Here is a 23,118-nt window from a genome sequence, read left to right as displayed (position 1 = left end):
ATAGGACAGAGTCAGCATGGTTTTATGAAGGGGAAGTCATGTTTGACAAATTTGCTCGAATTCTTTGAGGACGTAACATACAGGGTGGATAAAGGGGAACCAGTGGATGTAGTGTATTTGGACTTCCAAAAGGCATTTGACAAGGTTCCACACAAAAGATTACTGATCAAGATTAAAAATCACAGGATTGGGGGTAATATACTGGCATGGGTGGAAGATTGGCTATCTAACAGAAAACAAAGAGTTGGGATAAATGGTTCGTTCTCGGGCTGGCAATCAGTAACTAGTGGTGTCCCGCAGGGGTCAGTGCTGGGACGCCCTTTACAATCTATATTAACGATTTGGAGGAAGGGACCGAGTGCAACATATCCAAGTTTGCCGACGATACAAAGATGGGAGGGAAAGCAGTGAGTGAGGAGGACATAAAAAACCTGCAAAAGGACATAGACAGGCTAAGTGAGTGGGCAGAGATTTGGCAGATGGAATATAATATTGGAAAGTGTGAGGTTATGCACTTTGGCAGAAAAAATCAAAGAGCAAGTTATTATCTAAATGGAGAGAAACTGCAAAGTGCTACAGTACAAAGGGATCTGGGGGTCCTGGTGCATGAAACACAAAAAGTTAGTATGCAGGTGCAGCAGGTGATCAGGAAGGCCAATGGAATCTTGGCTTTTATTGCAAGGGGGATGGAGTATAAAAGCAGGGAAGTCTTGCTGCAGTTATACAGGGTATTGGTGAGGCCACACCTGGAATACTGCGTACAGTTTTGGTTTCCATATTTAAGAAAAGATATACTTGCTCTCGAGGCAGTTCAAAGAAGGTTCACTCGGTTGATTCCGGAGATGAGGGGGTTGACTTCTGAGGAAAGGTCGAGTAGGTTGGGCCTCTACTCATTGGAGTTCAGAAGAATGAGGGGCGATCTTATCGAAACATATAAGATTGTGAGGGGGCTTGAACGGGTGGATGCGGTGAGGATGTTTCCACTGATGGGTGAGACTAGAACTAGGGGGCATAATCTTAGAATAAGGGGCTGCCCTTTCAAAACTGAGATGAGGAGAAACTTCTTCACTCAGAGGGTAGTAAATCTATGGAATTTGCTACCCCAGAGAGCTGTGGAAGTTGCAACATTAAATAAATTTAAAACGGAGATAGACAGTTTCCTAGGAGATAAGGGAATTGGGGTTATGGGGAGAGGGCAGGGAAGTGGACGTGAGTCTAGATTCGGATCAGCCATGATCGTATTGAATGGCGGAGCAGGCCCAAGGGGCCGTATGGCCTACTCCTGCTCCTACTTCTTATGTTATGTTCTTATGTCACCTGTGGAGCTGTCATCCAGCATGAGTCAGTGTCATCAGCAGAGGATGGGAGGAAATAGGAGATGGGGGTGAAGGAAGAGCAGCGGACAGTGTGTGTGTGAGTGAGTGTGAGAGAACGAGAAAGCAAGAGTGTGAGAGAGCGAGAAAGTAAGAGTGTGAGAGAGCGAGAGTCTTTAACTCCCAGTCATACCGAAGCAATAAGTGGCGAGCAAACTGCATCTCCGAGCCCCTAGGAGAGTCACTTCCAAATTGCTGCCTTATTAATGTGTCTGAGTTCCTGAGAGACTTGGCCAGCTTCTCAATGGGATGGTCGCTGTGCACTTGAGCGATTTTGTTAGCTAGATGCCCAAACCCACAATCGCCTCAATCTGGAGCCAATGGGAGGATCTCTCAATCTGGAGCCAATGGGAGAATCTCTCAATCTGGAGCCAATGAGAGGATCTCTCAATCTGGAGCCAATGGGAGGATCTCTCAATCTGGAGCCAATGGGAGAATCTCTCAATCTGGAGCCAATGGGAGGATCTCTCAATCTGGAGCCCCATGTTAAGAGCGTAGGCCGGATTCCTGTGGCAATCTCAGGTCTGTGCCCACATGCCGACGCCCCTGCTTCCTGTCTCCGGCTGATCTGTCAGGTGCTATTTTACTAATCCCCTTCCTTGGACCCCCCACTCATTACCGAGCAAGTTCACAGAATCTTACAGCACAGAAGTTGGCCATTTGGCCCATTGTGCCTGTGTCAGCTCTTTGAAAGAGCTGTCCAATTAGTCCCACTCCATTGTTCTTTCCCCAAAGCCCTGCAAATTTATCCTTTTCCAAGTATTTATCCAATTCCCTTTCAAAAGTTACCATTGAATCTGCTTCCACCGCCCTTTCAGGCAATGTGTTCCAAATCATAACAACTCCCTGCGTAAAAAAATTCTCATCTCCCCCCCCCCACCCCTGGTTCTTTTGCCAATTACCTTTAATCTGTGTCCTCTGGTTATCGACCCTCCTTACAGTGGAGACAGTTTCTCCCTATCTACTCTATCAAAACCCCTCATAATTTTGAACACCTCTGTTAAATCTCCCCTTAAACTTCACAGCTTTAAAGAGAGCAATCCCAACTTCTCTAGTCTCGCTACAGTTCCTCTGACCCGGATTCCCTCGAAGGGACCTGGATATCTGATTTGCTGGAGGCACGCCAGCCTTCTCACTGAAGTGGACAACGGGTTTCAGGGCACATATAGTACCCGCTAGTCAGAAAATCAGTGATCGGCACACCTGGTGCCCACCAGCACAGCATCAGAAGATCGCTGTGTCCAGGAAAGGGAAGAATTTGCATTTATACAGCACGTTTCACGATTTCAGGATGTCCCAAAGCACTTTACAGCCAATGAAGTGCTTTTGAAGTGTAGTTTCTGTTGTAATGTAGGAAACGCAGAAGCCAATTTGTGCACAGCAAGGTCCCACAAACAGCAATGCGATAATGACCAGATAATCTGGTTTCAGTGATGTTGGTTGAGGGACACATATTGGCCAGGACACCGGGGAGAACTCCCCTGCTGTTCGTCCAATACTGCCATCGGGTCTTTAACCCGAGAGGGCCGACGAGGCCTCAGTTTAACGTCTCATCCGAAAGACGGCACCTCCGACAGTGCAGCGCTCCTTCAGTACCGCACTGGGAGTGTCAGCCTAGATTCTGTGCTCAAGTCCCTGGAGTGGGACTTGAACCCATGAACTTCTGACTGAGAGATGGGAGCGCGCTGCCCACTGAGCTGCGGCTGGCACCTTCTGCTCATCATGGGCAAGGGATGTTGTCTCCTGGGGAGTGAGCACTTTCCCCTGCAAGCAACCAACGTCAGCTTCAAGCGTTACACAGAGAGCTGCCGAATATAGCTCCTGTTCCTTTAGCACAATTGCAGAAGAGCACGCCCATTAGCATCAGCCCTTTTTATCCGGCCATTCTTAGGGCCTCTCTGAGCGAAATTTCCAATTTAGGGAGAGGACCTCCAAACCTGTGAAGTTCACATACAGACGCTTCATTTGTTCCTGTGACTGTTTTAAAAAAAAACACAGGAAGTAACTCATTTATAAACAAACAGGTAACATCCAATGTTTCCGATCATTTTTTTGGGTGCGCGGCCCCTTTAGGGATGTGCTGTTTTTACCATTGAAAAGCCGGCTGCGCAGGAGGCCCACAGAGCTGCCATTGGTAACATCTGCATAACAATAATGCACACATGGACATCGCACAATGAACACTAAGGGAGCACGTTGGCCGGCCACCCATTCTGGCAGCGAGGAGGCCTCCATGATTTGGAGGCCCTGACCCCGTTTGAATTCACCAGGCAAGCTGCAGGCCGCAAAACAGCCTCCCGACGCAGCTTGCCTAATTGAGGCCTAAAAATCAGGCCAGGATTGCCGCCAGCAAGATAAATTGTTGGGGGGATTGCGATCACAGAGGGTAGGGGTCCCGAGGTGGCAGTGGCCCAGATGATTTACTCCTGCTCCTCCAGGGCCCACAAAAATGATTCGATACTTACCTTTGCCGGGCCTCTACGGTTCTATCGACCGTGGGACTGGTTGGTGTGAACACTGCGTAGGCTCTGAGCAGTTCATACCTAAAATAGCGATTAGGGTCCTATTTACTTCACAGGACCCTGATTTCCATATTAAAAGGGGCCTATCGCCTGAAACAGGCGGCCGCTTTGAACAGCCGACAGGAGGTCCCTTTCAAAATGGCGGCGGGTGTATCGCCGGTGTTAATGGGTGTGGCAAGACCTCCGACCTCAATTCGAGGCCACTCCCGCCCCATTAACTCCCGCAGATGTGAGGAATCAAAATCAACCCCCAAGTATTCGTACATGAACTTCGCCTCATTGGACGTTTTATACTTCAGCGTCAAATGAAGGACGGTATCGTGTCGTGAGCCAACACTCATCAAGAGCTGCATCGAGACCGCTCAATCTCAATTCATACAAAATTCCTGCAGCAAACAGACAAAGGAGACTTTCATCTGTTCAGCCTGGGCTCATATCCCATCGGTGACCTAGGGCTGACATCTCTGGATGGACGTATTGCTGGAGGTATCATCACAATGACCCTCTCGCCTCCAACCGCCCACCCCCAACGTTCCTGCCATTGTTTGCCCGACACGTTCATCCCCACAGTACCACCTTCCTCTGCTCTCTCAGGTGGACGTAAAAGATCCCACGGCACTATTTTGAAGAGTAGGGGAGTTATCCCCGGTATCCTGGCCAATATTTATCCCTCAACCAACATCTAAAACAGATTATCTGGTTATTATCACATTGCTGTTTGTGGGACTTTGCTGTGCGAAAATTGGCTGTCATGTTTCCCATATTACAACAGCAACTCCACTTCAAAAAGTACTTCATTGACTGTAAAGCGCTTTGACGTCCGGTAGTCATGAAAGGCGCTTTATAAATGCAAGTCTTTCTTTTTTTTCTTTCCATGGTCATTTAGAAAGCAAACAGACTCTTTGTTACCCAATTAGATGATTCTTGACTGTCAGTTTAACAACCTTTCCCACCCCCTCCCCATCTCCAATAGTTATATAATAACTCATTAAAAAAAAGTGTTCAAAGTAAATGGAAAAAGAAACTCACATCTTTTCAAGGTGCCTATGATTTTTCTCCAGAGTTGCTGGAAGCAGTGTCCAGGAGATCAATTTTTAATTCCTGAAGACTACAGGACAATCTTGGAGAGTTGGCAATGCTAATCTAGCCTGGTGCACTACCCAATCCTTTCACTCTCCTCCATCTTTAATTGTGGGGAGTTGGGGGGGGGGGGGGGTGGGCGGGGGCGTTAAGCAACAGGCCTAGTGCAGATTTTGTCAAATTGAGGCCCAGTTCAGGTTTGGAATAGCTTGAATTACTTCAATAGGTATGCAATTCATCACAGGAAGAAACAGAACCTCAAAATAAACCTAGAAAAAAAATCACTTGTTATTTAAATAATCTGCAAAAACTGAAGATTAGGCAATGTTTCCTTTGAAGACCTCCAAGGTACAGGAAAGGTACTGGTGCATGAGGGGGTTACCAGGCCTCAGGCTTCACCGCTGATTTGTGTCTCTCAGAGCACCAGCTCGCTGAGTTGTGTTAATGTTTAAACACTGATGGCTGGAGCAGTCTGACAGTTCAGAATTCACTCCGACCACAGACAGCTTCCCGCCCCTCAGCCCCCACCCCAATGGCTGCTACTCGTCGCAGTGTTCTGTAGGTGCCGACAATTTCCCCCCCCCTTAAATCAATCGCATTGTGTTTGTGTCTTTGCGAATGCCTGTGGGTCGCCACAGTGGAACAAAGATTAGAGTCCGCGGTTAATAGAAGTAGAATTTGTTGCTCTTGTTCCTGCACCTCTCAATACGCTGACTTTCTTTTGTTCCAATCTTTGACTCCCGATTGATTGCTGTACCTCACTCAAGTCAGCCGTGGCTCAGTTGGTAGCACTCTCGCCACGGAGTCAGAAGGTCATCAGTTCAAGCCCCACTCCAGAGTCTTGAGCACATAATCCAGGCTGAGACTCCAGTGTAGTACTGTACTGAGAGCTTTGCACCGTCTTTCAGCTGAGATGTTAAACTGAGGCCCCATCTGCCCTCTCAGGTGGACGTGAAAGATCCCAAGGCACTAATTTGAAGAAAAGCAGGGGAGTTCTCCCTGGTATCATGGTCACTATTCCTATAACCAACGCCTAAAAGTAGATTATCTAGTCATTATGACAATGCTGTTTGTGGGATCTTGCTGTGCACAAATGACCTGCTGTGTTTCACATTACAACAAGTGACTGCATTTCAAAAGTACTTCATTGACTGCGTGAAGCGCTTTGGAACACCCTAAGCTGCTATATAAATACATGCCTTTCATTTCTTTAACAAGATTCTCAAAAGGTTCATTAAGTGTTTCAGAGCTGACAAACTATTGTCAACACCACAGATGGCCCAATATTGATGCAGTGCACCAATCACTGCTAAAGGTTGAGAGCCATTTTGGTCCGAATGGAGGAGATCTTACTCATACTGCTCAGTAGATTCACTCCTCTCTCCTCAATTCACTCAGAGTGAAACCCTTCTATAGTTTATAGTGCCAGATATAATAAAGTGGTTTCACACTTGCTGAGGACTGTGGGTAAACTTCACCACCATCAGCACGACTCAGAGTACAGCACCCAGTACTGGAGCTCCTTGATTAACTGGTTACTGAACAATAAAGGAACCTGGGACATCAGTAATACAATCTGCCTAGTTAGCAGGGCCTGGGATGGTCACTGAGTAAATGCACAATCCAGAGTGGTACTGGGCCATATGAACTAGGAAGATTCAAGTTTCGACCTCTGGTCTGCTGGGAGTGCAGGAGTGACAATAGGGTCGGTACAATTAGCTGACGGGTGAACCTAGGACACTGAATTGGAGAGTGAGTGAGGAGTGAATTGGAGAGTGAGTGAGGAGTGAATTGGAGAGTGAGTGATTGTGAACTGGAGAGGGACAACAGAGGAGAAGAGTGACTAGGGCGTGGGTGAGGTGAAGAGGAACTTGTCTCCGTGTCACTGTAACAACTGTATATTCAATTTTAAAACAGTTTCACCATCAGATTTAGCAAGTGAGAATAACCACGATATACCACAATTTTTCTGGAAGATATGAGGGACGTTTTTCTAAATTATTGCCACAGTTTTCCACTATACAAGTTGGTTACTCCTGCACCTCGAGTTACGACATGGCTGTACCGCAGTTCATGTTCATTATAATATATCATATTCAGGGATGTTTTTGAGTCACCAGGTTATTTTCTTGGAGCTTTTTCAGCAGTTTGCAGCTGTCAGTCAACTTTTGCTAGTTTTTTAGGTTGACCTGTGGGCTTCAGGGGAGAAAAGGGAAATTCGAAGCGGAACACAACAGTCAAGGGAGGCTGATGGAGCAGAGCCCTGCTGGTGAATGCAGAGTAACTCAGGGGCATTCATAGAATGACACAGCACAGGAGGCCGCCATTTGGCCCATCATGCCTGTGCCAGCTCTTAGAAAGAGCTGTCCAATTAGTCACACTCTCCCCGCTCTTTCCCCATAGCCCTTTAAATTTTTGCTTTTCACGTTTAATTCCAATTCCCTTTTTGAAAGTTACTACTGAATCTGCTTCCACCACCCTTTCAGGCTGTCCATTCCAGATCATAACAACTCATTGCACAAAAAAAAATTCTCATCTTCCCTCTGGTTCTTTTCCAATGACCTTAAATCTGTGTCCTCTGGTTACCGACCCTCCTGCCAGTGGAAACAGTTTCTCCCTATCTACTCTATCAAAACCCCTCATCATTTTGAACACCTCTATTAAAACTTCCCTTAACTTACTCTCTCTAAAGAGAACAATCCCAGCTTCTCCAGACTCCCCACATAACTGAACCGCATCCTTTGTGTAATTCTGGTAAATCCCTCTCCAAGGTGCATTCCTGCTCCACATGCTGTATCGTACTCAATATAATGAGGTCTTTGTTTAAACAAGGTCCAAAGGGCAGCCCCAATCCAATCTTTGCTAGGCTGTCTCTCAGATGCAAACTAATGACCTTAACACAATACAATAAATGCCACCGTACTCAAGCATTTGCACAATGTTTGAAGAATCAGATGCAAAGTTAAAAGAGCCTGCTGGCCTTGATGCCAAAGGTCAGGTTAGGGTTCTGCCTTGTCTGAAGGGCAAAGGGCATTCTGAAAACCATCATTACAATAACTGATCCCACATATCATGTAACACAGAAGCAAAGAAAGACGAGAAAAATGGATTCCTGCTTTAACGTGGACTTTTGGGCATCTAGTATATATTTTAGACATTTCCAGAGAGCCCACAGTCTGGCTCAAACTTAAGCAGGAAGCAAGCCTGAGTCAGGTACTTGTGATGCTTTATAGTTGTTAGCCACGGTAGCACTCTCGTCTCTGAATCAGAAGGTTGTGGGTTCAAGTCCCACTCCAGAGACTTGAGCACATAATCCAGGCTGACATTCCAGTGCAGTACTGAGGGAGTGCTGCACTGTCGGAGGTGCCATCTTTCGGATGAGATGTTAAAGCGAGGCCCTGTCTGCGCCATCAGGTGGATGTAATAGATCCCATGGCACTATTTCGAGGAAGAGCAGGGTAGTTCTCCCTGATGTCCTGGCCAATAAATAATTCCTCAACTAACATCAACAACAGATTATCTGGTCATTATCTCATTGCTGTTTGTGGGACCTCAAATTGGCTGCTGTATTTCCTACATTACACTTCAAATGTACTTCATTGGCTGTAAAGAGCACGAGACTTCCTGAGGTCATGAAAGGTGCTGTGTAAATGCAAGTTCTTTCTTTACAGTTACACAGATCGAGTCAGCCACAGAAAGATAATATAGTTACAGCTTCCCCAACTTGCTTCGTTCCAAGATAGTGCCCCTGACAGAGGCAAACAAGAACTGGCAGTGTGGAGTTGAACTAAAGTTTAATAATAGGTGTGTGAAATGCTTGTACCAGGTCCAGTGAAGTGAGAAGTACCTAGCTGGACAATTATATATTTTGTCTTTCCAGACTTGGGGAAAAATGAGAAGGGATTTGGTCCACTGGGAGTCCATACAATAAGAATGGGAAGGGGTTTGGTCCATTGGAAATCTATACAATGATAAGACTGGGAAGTGGTTTGGTTCATTGGGAATCTATACAAGAATGGGAAGGGCTTTGATCCTTTGGGAATCTATACAAGAATGGGAAGGGCTTTGATCCTTTGGGAACCTATACAATGATAAAAATGGGAAGGGATTAAGTCCATTGGGAATCTACAATGGCAATAAATGGAAAAATGTTTTTTTCCAATTGGGAATCGACACAATGAGAATTAATGGGAAAGGGTTTGGTCCGCTCGGAAGAGGCTAGGAATTTTGGGATTCTGAGCAGTGGCAGTGAATGGAAAGGGGTTTGGTGCATTGGAACCCTGTGCTGAGATTGTAGTTAATGTGGGATGGGGTTTATTGATACTCCTGTTATTGTGTATACAGCCTCGATCTCCCTAGGATTTCAGTAAGTGTAATGGTGGACTCTTTCACTACATCCAGTTGAAGTGGCAAAACTTCCCAACGGTACAGTTAGAACTTGGGCTGTATCTGAAGAGAGAATTGTAAACTACGTTACACAAGAGTGTGAAGTACTGGTGGTTACAGATCTATCACTGGTGATGGAAGTAATGAATGTAATTTGAGGTGGTGACTTATGAGTGTTACACAAGAAGTGTATTGACACAACGATTGAGTGTGCTGGCTCAAGTGTGATTACTTTTTCTATAGAGCGTTGGTCCATACAATCCCACTTATAATATGATGGAAACTTTATTTATGTCTATAATTCTTGGCAGTCACACTACGGTGTCGCACACTGTCTAATGCAGAGAGTGCTCAGAAAACTCTCCAGGAACAGAAAGCACTGGAGCCACAATGTCCACAAGCTCTTAATTGACCTTCCCGCAAACAAATCTGGGTTCTGATCTCCAGCCAGAATTGCAAATAACCTTTCAAGGAACTAACCTCGGTGACCATTAAACATCAACTAGCCTTAAAGGGACTCTCAGCCACACGTCAGCAGAATAATGATGGTTTGTGTTTCACATGTGATCATGGTCCTGTGTTTGTTTGAGTGGGATCGTTTTCCTATCATGTGTGTTGGCACCAATATGTTAGATTAGCGCACTAGACTATGTCTTCTTGGTGGACCCCAACCACTGGAGCAGAACACTCTGATGTTAGGCAAAGGGGAAGAGGATTGTTCTGCAAAATATCTACTCATTTGATTATTTCCAGCATGAAACAGGGCAATGAGTCATAACTGGGAAGTGTACAGATACCATGGTTCATGTGGTATCATCACTTCTCACTCCAGTACTGAGTCCATAGGGATCAGTAATGTCCCAGGTTCAATCCCGGTGCTGTGCCAGTGTAGTTGGAAGAGGGACCAAGGACACCCAGCCAAAGTCCTCGGTCTTAGTTAGTGCCCAATGAACCTGGGTGGAAAGCAGCATGTGAAGGTTTTGCGAGATTAGGATTTGGTTCTGATGCTCTCCGTGGTGGAATAGTCCACTATCTAGAACCACGTGGCCACCGGAGTGAGGCACTGGAAGCTGGCTGCTGGCTATTTCACAGAAAGGGCTGGGAGAAAAAAAAACTTGGAGGCAAAAAAAAAAAATGGTGCAGATACCTCTTCGAAACCATCAAGTTACCACGTGGTAAGTCTTTTGGCTGACCTCCACCAGGAGATGATTCTTCCCCCCTCCTTCCAGTGCAGTCACAAGCTGGAGCTTTGGGCCATTTGCAGGACAGATTTGCATTTATACAGAGCCTTTCACAACCCCAGAACGTTCAAAATGCTTTACAGGCCAATTAAGTACTTTTTTGAAGTATAGTCACTGCAGTAAATGCTAGCCATTGTTTGTCTACCGTCATACCTTTTAATGTAGTTTCCCAATCTACCTTAGCCAACTTGCCCCTCATACCTACATAGTTTGCTTTGTTTAGATTTAAGACCCTAGTTTCAGATTTAACTAAGTCACTTTCAAACTCAATATAAAATTCTATCATATTATGGTCACTCTTCTCTAAATGCCGCTTTACTACTGGGTTATTAATTAACCCTGTCTCGTTGCACAATACTAGATCTAAAATAGCCTGTTCCCGAGTTAGTTCCTTAACATACTGATCTAGAAAACTATCTTGCAAACATTCCATGAATTCGTCCTCCACACTATTACTGCAAATTTGGTTTGCCCAGTCTATATGTAGATTAAAGTCCCCCATGATTACTGTATTACCCTTGTTGCATGTGCCTCTAATTTCCTGATTTATACTCTGCCCTACATTACAACTACTGTTTGGGGGCCTATAAACAACTCCCACCAATGTTTTCTGCCCTTTGCTGTTTCTTAGCTCCACCTAAACTGATTCTACTTCTTGATTTTCGGAGCTAAGATCCTTTCTCTTTACCGTCTTTATCCCATCCTTTATTCCTTAAAGGGATCCTTCTATCCTCAGGTGGTGCAGGGTGTATCATAGAATCTTACAGCACAGAAGGAGGCCATTCGGCCCATTGTGTCTGTGCCAGCTTGATAAAAGAGCTGTCCAATTAGTCCCACTCCGCCGTTCTATCCCCATAGCCCTGAAAACTTTCCTTTTCAAAGTAAGGTGTCAATGCCAACTTCATCCCCATTTCCCGATTCATCTCATCTTTTTCTCTTGCTTTTTTTAAAATCCAACCTCATTGGCATTCTACTGGGAGGGCCTTGTCCCATCGATGGAAGTGGTGAAAGAAGGTTAGGCACCCACCTCAATGATGCTCCGCAAGTCCTGCACATACATGCGCTCGGTCTCAATTATTTCCATGACGACCCTGTCTACGTACGACAGCTTGGGGTTGGGGGCCATGGCCCTGGTTGCTATGGGAGACAAAGGGATCTGGCAGAAGTTGACGTCCAAGCTCATCCGGTCCGGTGAGTTGTTGTTATTGTTGCTGCACGCCTGGTTAGCCTCAAGTGCGTGCAAGGGCGGAGCCAGCTCCACTCCGACGTCCTCCTCTGTTCGGGGCAGGGTCTCCAGGGGGTGGGCGCTGGGGGCTGGGGCCTCGAAGGGGCCGCGGCAATCCTGCGAGGAGTCGACGCTCATAGGGCGCTCGTTGTCCAACCAGTCCGTGTTGACCGACGTAGAGCTGGTGGAGGCGGTGACCGTGGACATCCTGTCATGGCTGCTCAGCGAAGAGGCGGAAGATGTCCTGGGAGATTCTAGGAGAGGCAATGAGGAAAAAAAATAGAATATTTTTATAGTTCCTCACCTCAAACGTTCAGGAATCTTTACTTTTTTCCAGAGACCTGGCTTAATAGGCTAGAGGTCATGCAGATATTTCGCTAATACACTCCATGGGCACTCTGGGTGTCCATGAACAGGCCAGTCTCCTCTGCTGGACTCTAGCTTAATCATCCCCACCTATTGGCACGACAGCAGGTAATAAACCTCAACTTCCAAGGTGTCAGCAAAAGAAAAACTTGCGCCTTTCATGACCGCAGGACGTCCCAAGGCTCTTTACAGCCAATGAAGTACTTTTTGAAATGTAGTCACTGTTGTAATGCAGGAAATATGGCAGCACAGCAAGCTTCCACAAACAGCAATGTGGTAATGACCACATAATCTATTTTCTTAGTGATGTTGGTTGAAGGTAAAACCAACTCAGAGATGAGCGTGCAGCCCACTGAGCCACGGCTGACATTGAGAAAATTGAACGGACAGAATAAAGAATTTTTCAAAGCTAGAGTCCTCTGTAAACCAAATTGACTGCTGTTAATCAGCTATAGCAGAGGGTGCCGATCACCTTGTCTCTGACTTGGAAACATGTCCCTCGTTAAAGTCTTTGCAGTGATCTCCTTAACCCATTTTCTGTTGTTCCAGTTAGGAGGATTACCTTGAGATTACTGTGGGGGAGGGGGAGGGGAGCGGCAGAGGGAAGCAAGGCTTACTTCCCAAGAGGCCTTACTCAGAACCTTACTGATAATCTCCATCCACCCCTCATGTCTCAGGCTGGAACCCCACAGGGCTTGGACAGATGGGACAAAAAAATAAATTATATTATACACAGTAGGTGGTATCCCATCCCGGGCAGCTGGGTAGGGGAGGGTCCTGGGAGGGGAAGGGCCTGGGAGGGGAAGGGCCTGGGAGGTCAGGTCCGACCTTTGGAAACCCGGGCGGTTTATGCATACAAACCATTTTGGTTCTGAAATTAGCCTGGAAGGGATAAGCTCTCAGCTGTGTTTCACCCCCCCGGCTCCACATCTACTACTTTGTGTTCACCCATCACCCCGTGCTTGCTGGCCTGCATTGGCTCCCAGTCCAGCAATGCCTCAATTTTAAAATCCTCATCCTCGTTTTCAAATCCCTTCATGGCCTCGCCCCTCCCTATCTATGTAACCCCCCCCCCCTTCCTGCCCTACAACCCTCCAAGAATTCTGTACTCCTCCAACTCTGGCCTCTTGTGCATCCCCCACTCGCTCCACCATTGGCGGCCTTGGTTTCAGTTGCCGGGGCCCTAAACTCTGGAATTCCCTCCCTAGACTGCTCCGCCTCTCGCTCCAACAAGAAGTTTCTTAAAATCTACGTCTTGATTGAGCACCTGTCCTAATAGCTCCTTCTTTGGCTCGGTGTCAAATTTTGTCTGATAACGCACCTGTGAAATGCCTAGGGACATTTTACTATGTTAAAGGCGCTATATAAATACAAGTTGGCTGCTCCATTGTGCAGTGCCTGGTACTTTGCACCACGGAGCCGAGTTTGATGTGGGGGTGGAGCTTGCGCCCCAGTTTCCTAATAGAGTCACCGACACACACAGGGGTATGGGTCAACAGGCATCTGCAAACTCACCCAAGTGCTTGCTCTTCGTTCATGAGCGTTGGCAGGCTATTCGACTGTGGAGAGCATTGCAGTTAGGCCTGGCCTTGTGCTCACCCAATGTCCTCTCGTGTGCGCATTAAATCAGGAATTGTTTGCAGTTTCTCCGCACCCCCACCACCCCCTTAAATGAGAGAAAGAATGAACTTGCATTTATATAGCGCCTTTCATGACCTCAGGACGTCCCAAAGCACTTTACAGCCAATGGAGTACTTTTGAAGTGTAGTCACTGTTGTAATGTAGGAAACATTACCCCTGATCAATGTTCCCTCTAAGCTGCGCGGCCACGCAGTAATGGGAAAGGTCCCCTCTGGCCACTCCCCGGCCTATCCATTGTAAATACTGCGCATGCGCAGAAATTTAAAGGGACCGCGCATTAAAAGAAACAGGCCACGCAGAACAAAGCACAGCTTACAGAGAACCCCTGAGCCACGGTTGGCATGAGAGATTTGTTAATCTTTAGCCTCGTTCACAGATCAAGAATCTCCACCAACAGACTTCAAAATTCTCTCGCATATTGAATGTAATAACAACAGCTTGCATTTATATAGCGCCTGTAATGCAGTAAAACGCCACAAGGCTCTTCGCACGAGCGTTAGCAGACCAACATTGACACCAAGCCACATAGAGATATTAGGACAGGTGACCAAAAGTTTGGTCAAAGAGGCAGGCTTTAAGGGGCGTCTTAAAGGAGGTGAGAGAGACAGCGAGGCGGCGAGGTTTAGGGAGGGAATTCCAGAGCTTAGGGTCTAGGCAGCTGAAGGCACGGCCGCCAGTGGTGGGGCGAAGGAAATCGGGGACTGGAATAGTCTAGAGGTAACAAAGGCATGGGAGAGTGTTTCAGCAGCAGATGAGCTGAGGCAGGGGTGGAGACGGGCACCAATGGTGGGGTGAATAAAATCACTGCACAAGTTAGACAACTACACAAATTAATTTTATCCTCAATCGGTGGATGAGTCTAGAAGATGTTCATTTAATATTTTAACTGTTTGATGCACTTTTAACAATTGTAGACTTTTTTTTTTATCCAATGCTCCCACTGATGCTTTGCAGGGGTGGGGTTGCTCTTTAGGCCATTCAGCCCCTCGAGCCTGTTCCACCATTCAATTAGATCATGGCTGACCTGTATCTTAACTCCATCTATCCACTTTGGTTCTGTAACCCTTAATACCCTTGCCTAACAAGAATCTACCACTCTCAGTTTTGAAATTTTCAATTGACTTTTTTTTGGCGGTGGGGGGGGAAAAAGAGTTCCATATTTCTATTACCCTTTGTGTGAAGAAGTACATCCTGACATTCCTATCGACAAATAACAGGAAAGCACAGGGAGACCTGCTGTGAGCACTTTCATTTTCAAGGGGAGAGATCAGTAGCAGCATGAGCCCTCTCCACAACTGTTTCGAGTTGCAGGCAAAACAGCTTTGTTTATAATTAACACAGAGCGTAGCCATTACTCAAAACATAGGGCGAGGTCGTCCACTTTCGATCCGAGAAAGGAAAATCGGAATATTTTCTTACTGGCAAAGGACGAGGTGCTGTGGAGGAGTAAAGGGATTTGAGTGCCCAGGTACACAAATCACTAAATTCTAGTGCACAGGTAGAAAAATGAATCAAGGCGGCTAATGGAATTTTGGTCTTAATCTCAAGAGGGCTGGAATACAAAGGGGAGGAAGGGTTGCTTCAGTTGTACAGAGCCTTGGTCAGACCCCATCTGGAGCACTGCCTTCAGTTTCTAGCACCACATCTCAGGAATCATATATTGGCCTTGGAGGGGGTGCAGCGCAGATTCACCAGAATGGTAGGCTTTACGGGCTAAATTATGAGGACAGGTTGCATAAAGTTGGCTTGTCTTCCCTTGAGTTTAGACGGTTGATGGGTGATCTGATTGAGGTGTTTAAATTGATAAAGGGATTCGATAGAGTAGATACAAAGAAACTATTTCCTCTGGTGGGGATTCAGAACAAGGGGGCCATAATCTTAAAATTAAAGCTTGGCCATTTAGGAGTGAAATCTGGAAGCACTTTTTCCACACAAAGGGTAGTGGAAATCTGGACTGCTCTCCCTCAAAAGGCTGTGGAGGCTGGTGGTCAATTGGAGTTTTCAAGATCGCTAGGTTTTTGTTGGGTAAGGGCATCAAGGGATTATGGAGCAAAGGCGGGTGAATGGAGTTGAGGTACAGATCAGCCATGATCCGACTGAATGGTGGAACAGGCTCGAGGGGGTGAATGGCCTGCGAACTCGAACAGGTTATTACAGCAATATTGCAAAACTACCAAGAAGTGGAGGGAGCTCAAGGAAAACCTAATGTGTCAAAATACTCTGGGTGAGCTCCTTCATTAATAGAGGAAGAGGAGAGACTTCTTGCCGATGTGTTCATGGAATCTGGGCGAGGCTAGCAAGGCAATATTTATTGCTCATTCCTAGTTGTCCTGAGTGCATCGAGTCAGCTGCGCAGTGTGGATCTGGAGTCACATGTAGGCCCAGGCTGGGTAAGGACGGCAGATTTCTTTCCCTGAAGGACAGTAGTGAACCAGTTGTGTTTTTATGACAATCCAGCAGCTTGCATGGTTTATTTTCCTGGTGCCAGCAGCTTCATCAGATTTATTGAATTTGATTTTCCTACTCGCCATTGGTGGGATTTGTACTCACGACCTCTGGGTTACTAGTTCAGTACCAATACATACACTACGAAGACCTGTGTCCTCACTCTCATGACCCCTGACAGAAAATGGAACCACAGCAAAACATTATGATACACGACACATTCGGTTTTGACTGCTGATGACATCATCAGGGGAAAAGTTTGGGGAGGAATTACTGAGCAGGACAACAACTTGCATTTATATAGCGCCTTTAATGTAGTAAAACATCCCAAGGCGCTTCACAGGAGCATTATCAGCCAAAATTTGACACCAAGCCACATAAAGAGATGTTAGGACAGGTGACCAAGAGGTAGGTTTTAAAGAGCGTCTTAAAAGGAGGAGAGGGAGGTGGAGAGGCGGAGAGGGTTAAGGAGGGAATTCCAGAGCTTAAGGCCTTGGCTGCTGAAGGCACGACCACCAGTGGTGAAGGGAAAGAAATCAACAGATGATATCACTAAGATTCCAGTTAGGCCATAGTCGACACATGACACTTGGACTGTGAACAGCATCGAATGGTACGATTAACGTACTTGGCTTTTACAAATTTGGGCTGTGTTTGGAGGCAGCATTTTGAGGCTAGAGTGAAGTACTGGTGGCATGTGTGGTGCCGGGTGTAATTTGAGGTGATGTATTGAACGAACCAAAAAGCACCAAATGTTCACCCGTGGCTTAATGGTAGCAGTCGCGCCTCTAAGTCAGAAAGTCGTGGGTTCAAGTCCCACTCCAGAGACTTAGGTGCATAATCCTGGCTGAAACTCCAGTGTAGTACTGAGGGAGTGCTGCACTTTCAGAGGTGTCCTCTTTCGGATGAGACGTCAAACCAAGGCCCCGTTTGCCCTCTCTGGCGGACGTAAAAGATCCCATGGGACTATTTTGAAGAGGAGCAGGGGAGTTCTCCCCGGTGTCCTGTCCAGTATTTATCCCTCAACCAACATCACTGTAAACAGATTATCTGGTCATTATCACATTACTGTTTGTGGAAGCTTGCTGTGCACAAATTGGTTGCCGCGTTTCCCACATATATAATTGCAAGTTCTTTCTTTCACCAAATAGTATTAAGGCCTAACAGACTAAATAAGGCTATTGATAACACAGTAGATTTACCAACGGTGTTCCAGTGTTCAAAGGATACTCTTCTACGATCAGAAAACTCTCTGATGCTCGAACGCCAAGCATGAAGCTGGAAGAATCCTGCCCTGCCCTGCCCCCTTCTCCACAGATGTCCTGAAGTGAAGGCTCTGTTCACATGTAAAATCTAGAATCTTACAGCACAGGAGGCCGCCATTCGGCCCATCTTGCTCTTTGAAAGAGCTATCCGATTTGTCCCACACCCCCTGGCTCTTTCCCCAGAGACCCGCAAATTTCCCCCCTTCAAGTATATATCCAATGTCATTTTGAAAGTTACTATTGAATCTGCTTCCACCACCCTTTCAGGCAGTGCATTCCAGATCACAACAACTCACTGCATAAAAGGTATTCTCAGCTCCCCCGGGTTCCTTTGCCAATTATCACTAGCAGGTTAATTTGTGGCTGTTTATCAACCCTCCTGCCAGTGGAAACAGTTGTAAGGAAGAAAGTAAGAACCTGCATTTCTACACTGCCTCTGGACATCCCAAAGCACTTTACAACCAATGAAGTACTTTTGAAGTGTAGTCACTGTTGTAATGTAGGAAACATGGCAGCCAATTTGCACACAGCAAGGTCCCACAAACAGCAATGCGATAAATGACCAGATAAATCTGTTTGTGGTGATGTTGATTGAGGGATAAATATTGGCCAGGACATTGGGGAGAACTCCCCTGATCGTCTTTGAATAGCGCCGTGGGGTCTTTTACCTCATGCTGAGGAGGCAGACGGGGCCTTGGTTTAATGTCTCCTCTGAAAGACGTGTACCATTAATCTGCTCTTTATAGCAGTTCTGACAAAAGGTCATCGACCTGAAACGTTAGCTCTGTTTCTCTCTCCACCGATGCTGCCTGACGTGCTGAGTATTTACAGCATTTTCTGTTTTTACTTCAGATTCCCAGCATCCGCAGTATTTTGCTTTTGCTCTTGATAGCTGTTAACTGGCGAGTGTGCTGTTTAACTAAGGCACTGTATTTAGAACATAGGAATTGCTAGAGGATAAAAAAGGCCAAGGTCCAGCTAGTTCACCTTCAATATCCTGGTAGTCACATGGTACAGCAATAAAGGAGTTATTGACTAATTATGGTGATCGGTCTTGATCAATTAGTCTAGAACAGACCCAGACATGAAGTGAGGAAAACCCCAGTAGTGGAGAGCCTGGTCAAACATAGATCCAAGGTCACCTGTTCCTCACAAGCATCCTACACTTATCACACATCATGTCTCCAATTACTCATGTACTGTATCCCAAAATGGACTCGGGAATTCCACTTTAAAGACTGTGTTTACAGATATACTGCTCTTTGCAAAACTCAGGCGAGTACCCAAAGTGACTAGCCCAAGGATGCCAACTCAGGTTGGACATATTGCTGGAAGTTTCATCACAGTGTACAAATTTTTAATGCCCCAATGATTTTTCTCCCAGGTTTTAATCGCTGCAGTGTCCAGGAGATTAATCTTTCATTCCTGGAGACTCCAGGACATTCCTAGAGGGTGGCAACCAAGGGCAGTAAGGTAGAGGGGTCAGCAGCAAGGTACATACCTCAGTCAGGATGGGCTGTGTGTGTATGGCTGTGTGAGGGAGCCAAACCAGGTGTGTGGGGCAGAGGGCATTAAGCAGAATGCCCACTTGGCCTCAAGGTTTGTGTGAATACATGTAGGGAGGGACAAGGGAAAAACTTAGTGCCACCCCAAGTCTGAGCATGTGGACAAAATTAATGGCTTGCATCTACATAGCGCCTTTAACGTAGTAAAATGTCCCAAGACGCTTCACAGGAGCGTTATACAAAATTTGACACTGAGCCACATACGGAGATATTAGGACAGGTTGGTCACAGAGATAAGTTTTAAGGAGCATCTTAAAAGGAGGAGAGAATTCCAGAGCTTAAAATCTAGGCAGCTGAAGGCACGGCCGCCAATGGTGTAGCAATGAAAATCGGCGATACGCAAGAGGATAGAATTGGAGGAGTGCAGAGATAGAAACATAGTAGATAGAAGCAGGAGTAGGCCATTCGGCCCCTTGAGCCTGTTCTGCCATTTAATGAGATCATGGCTGATCATCCAAATTCAGCACCCTGTCCCTGCTTTCTCCCCATATCCCTTGATCCCTTTAGCCTTAAGAAATATATCTAACTCCTTCTTGAATATATTTAATGAATTGGCCTCCTCGGCTTTCTGTGGTAGAGAATTCCACAGGTTCACCATTCTCTGGGTGAAGAAAGTCCTCCTCATCTCAGTCCTAAATGGCTTACCCCTTATCCTTAAACAGTGACCCCTGGTTCTGGACTCCCCCGCCATCGGGAACATCCTTCCTGCATCTAGTCTGTCTAGTCCGGTTAGAATTTTATAAGTTTCAATGAGATCCCCTCTCATTCTTCTAAACTCTAGCGAATATAAGCCTAATCGACCCAAATTCTCCTCATAGGAGAGTTTAAACTAAAATGGCAGGGGGTTGGGAACCTGTGCAGGGAGACAGAGGAAAGGGAAGCAAGGATAGAAGCAAAAGACAGGAAGGAGAAAAGCAAAAGTGGCAGTCAGAGAAATCAGGGGTGTAAATCAAACATGGCCACAGTAAATAATAATTCTAAAAGGTCCAAGAGTGTTAAAAAAACAAGACTGAAGGCTTTGTGTCTTAATGCGAGGAGCATTTGTAATAAGGTGGACGAATTAGCTGCGCAAATAGATGTAAACGGATATGATATAATTGGGATTACGGAGACATAGCTCCAGGGTGACCAAGACTGGGAATTCAACATCCAGGGGTATTCAATATTCAGGAAAGACAGGCAAAAAGGAAAAGGAGGTGGGGTAGCATTGCTGGTTAAAGAGATTAACACAATAGTAAGGAAGGATATTAGCTCTGATAACGTGGAATCTGTATGGGTAGAGCTGAGAAATACCAAAGGGCAGAAAACGTTAGTGGGAGTTGTATACAGACCCCCAACCAGCACTGCTGAGGTTGGGGATGGCATTAAACGGGAAATTAGAGATGCGTGCAATAAGTGCACAGCAGTTACCATGGGTGACTTTAATCTACATATAGATTGGGCTAACCAAATTAGTAACAATACTGTGGAGGATGAATTCCTAGAGTGTATACGGGATGTTTTCCTGGACCAATATGTCGAGGAACCAACTAGAGATCAGGCCATCTTGGACTGGGTATTATGCAATGAGAAAGGATTAATTAGCAATCTTGTTGTGCGAGGCCCCTTGGGGCGGAGCGATCATAATATGATCGAATTCTTCATTAAGATGGAGAGTGAAGTATTTGACTCAGAGACTAGGGTCCTGAATTTAAATAAAAGAAACTACAATGGTATGAGGCGCGAGTTGGCTAGGATGGATTGGGGAATGTTACTTAAAGGGTTGACGTGGATAGGCAATGGCAAACATTTAAAGATCGCATGGATGGACTACAGAATTTGTTCATCCCTGTTTAGCATAAAAATAAAACAAAAAAGGTGACTCAACCGTGAAATTAGGGATAGCATAAAGATCCAAGGAGAGGACATATAAATTGGCCAGAAAAAGCAGCAAACCTGAGGATTGGGAGCAGTTTAAGATTCAGCAAAGGAGGACAAAGGGATTAATTAAGAGGGGGAAAACAGAGTATGAGAGTAAGCTTGCAGGGAACATAAAAACTGACTGTAAAAGCTTCTATAGATATGTGAAGAGAAAAAGAGAAAAAGATTGGTGAAGTCAAGCGTAGGTCCCTTGCAGTCAGAATCAGGGGAATTTATAATGGGGAACAAAGAAATGGCAGACTAATTAAATACATACTTTGGTTCTGTCTTCATAAAGGAGGACACAAATAACCTCCCAGAGATGTCAGGGAACATAAGGTCTAATGAGAGGGAGGAACTGAATGAAATCAGTATTTGTAGGGAAATGGTGTTCGGGAAATTGATGGGATTGAAGGCCGATAAATCCCCAGGGCCTGATAATCTACATCCTAGGGTACTTAAGGAAGTGGCCCTAGAAATAGTAGATACATTGCTGATCATCTTCCAAAATTCTATAGACTCTGGAACAGTTCCCATGGATTGGAGGGAAGCTAATGTAACCCCACTATTTAAAAAAGGTGGTAGAGAGAAAACAGGGAATTATAGACTGGTAAGCCTGACATCGGTAGTGGGGAAAATGCTAGAGTCCATTATAAAAGATGTAATAGCAGAGCACTTACAAAACAGTGACATGATCAGACAAAGTCAACATGGATTTACAAAAGGTAAATCATGCTTGACTAATCTACTGGAATTTTTTGAGGATGTAACTGGCAGAATAGATAAGGGAGAACCAGTGGATGTGGTGTATTTGGACTTTCAGAAGGCTTTAAATAAGGTACCGCATAAGAGATTAGCGTGCAAAGTTAAAGCACATGGGATTGGGGGTAAGGTACTGACTTGGATAGAGAACTGGTTGGCAGACAGGAAGCAAAGAGTTGGAATAAACAGGTCTTTTTCCAAGTGGCAGGCAGTGACTGGTGGGGTACCGCAGGGATCGGTGCTAGGCCCCCAGTTATTCACAATATATATTAATGATCTAGACGAGGGAACTAGGTGTAATATCTCCAAGTTTGCAGGCAACACAAAGCTGGGTGGGCGTGTGTGCTGTGAGGAGGATGCAGAGAAACTCCAGTATGAATTGGACAGGTTGGGTAATTGGGCAGATGCATGGCAGATGCAGTATAATGTGGATAAATGCGAGGTTATCCACTTTGGTGGCAAAAACAGGAAGGCAGATTATTATCTGAACAGCAATAGATTGGGAAAAGGGGAAGTGCAACGAGACCTGGGTGTCCTTGTGCACCAGTCGCTGAAGGTAAGCATGCAGGTGCAGCAGGCGGTTAAGAAGGCAAATGGTATGTTGGCCTTCATAGCGAGAGGATTCAAGTACAGTAGCAAGGACGTCTTGCTGCAGTTGTACAGGGCCTTGGTGAGACCACACCTCGAGTATTGTGTGCAGTTTTGGTCACCTTATCTGAGGAAGGATGTTCTTGCCATGGAGGGAGTGCAGCGAAAATTCACCAGGGATGGCAGGAATGACGTATGAAGAGAGATTTGGTCGATTGGGCTTGTATTCGCTGGAGTTCAGAAGAATGAGAGGGGATCTCATTGAAACTTATAAAATTCTGACAGGACTAGACAGACTAGATGCAGGGGGAGTCCAGAACCTGGGGAGTCCAGAACCAGGGGTCACAGTCTAAGGATAAGGGGTAAGCCATTTAGGACTGAGATGAGGAGGAATTTCTTCACCCAGAGAGTGGTGAACCTGTGGAATTCTCTACCACAGAAGGCCGTTGAGGCCAATTCATTAAATATATTCAAGAAAGAGTTAGATATATTTCTTAAGGCTAAAGGGATCAAGGGATATGGGGAGAAAGCAGGGACCGGGTACTGGAATTTGGATGATCAGCCATGATCTCATTAAATGGCAGAACAGGCTTGAGGGGCCGAATGGCCTACTCCTGCTCCTATCTTCTATGTTTCTACACGTCATTCCTGCCATCCCAGGTATCAGTCTGGTGAATCTTCGCTGCACTCCCTCCATGGCAAGAACATCCTTCTCGGAGGGTTGTAGGGCTGGAGAAGGTTGCAGAGATGGGGAGGGGGC

General features: G+C 45.9%; 1 protein-coding gene across 2 annotated transcripts in view; it reads right to left on the bottom strand.

The window, feature by feature from the left end:
* Positions 1–23,118, bottom strand: part of LOC147109579 (uncharacterized) — a 152,061-nt gene that overhangs the window by 18,763 nt on the left and 110,180 nt on the right. For both annotated transcript variants that reach the window (XM_086004208.1, XM_086004209.1), the window contains one exon: positions 11,630–12,081. In XM_086004208.1, coding sequence (XP_085860334.1) covers positions 11,630–12,081 — 452 coding nt within the window. The remainder of the gene's footprint in view (positions 1–11,629; positions 12,082–23,118) is intronic.

The sequence above is a fragment of the Somniosus microcephalus genome, chromosome 12 (assembly GCF_052327205.1).
Source record: "Somniosus microcephalus isolate GS21.2 chromosome 12, FLI_Smic_1.0, whole genome shotgun sequence".
Classification (NCBI taxonomy): domain Eukaryota; kingdom Metazoa; phylum Chordata; class Chondrichthyes; order Squaliformes; family Somniosidae; genus Somniosus; species Somniosus microcephalus.
This window is presented reverse-complemented; position numbering and strand designations above follow the sequence as displayed.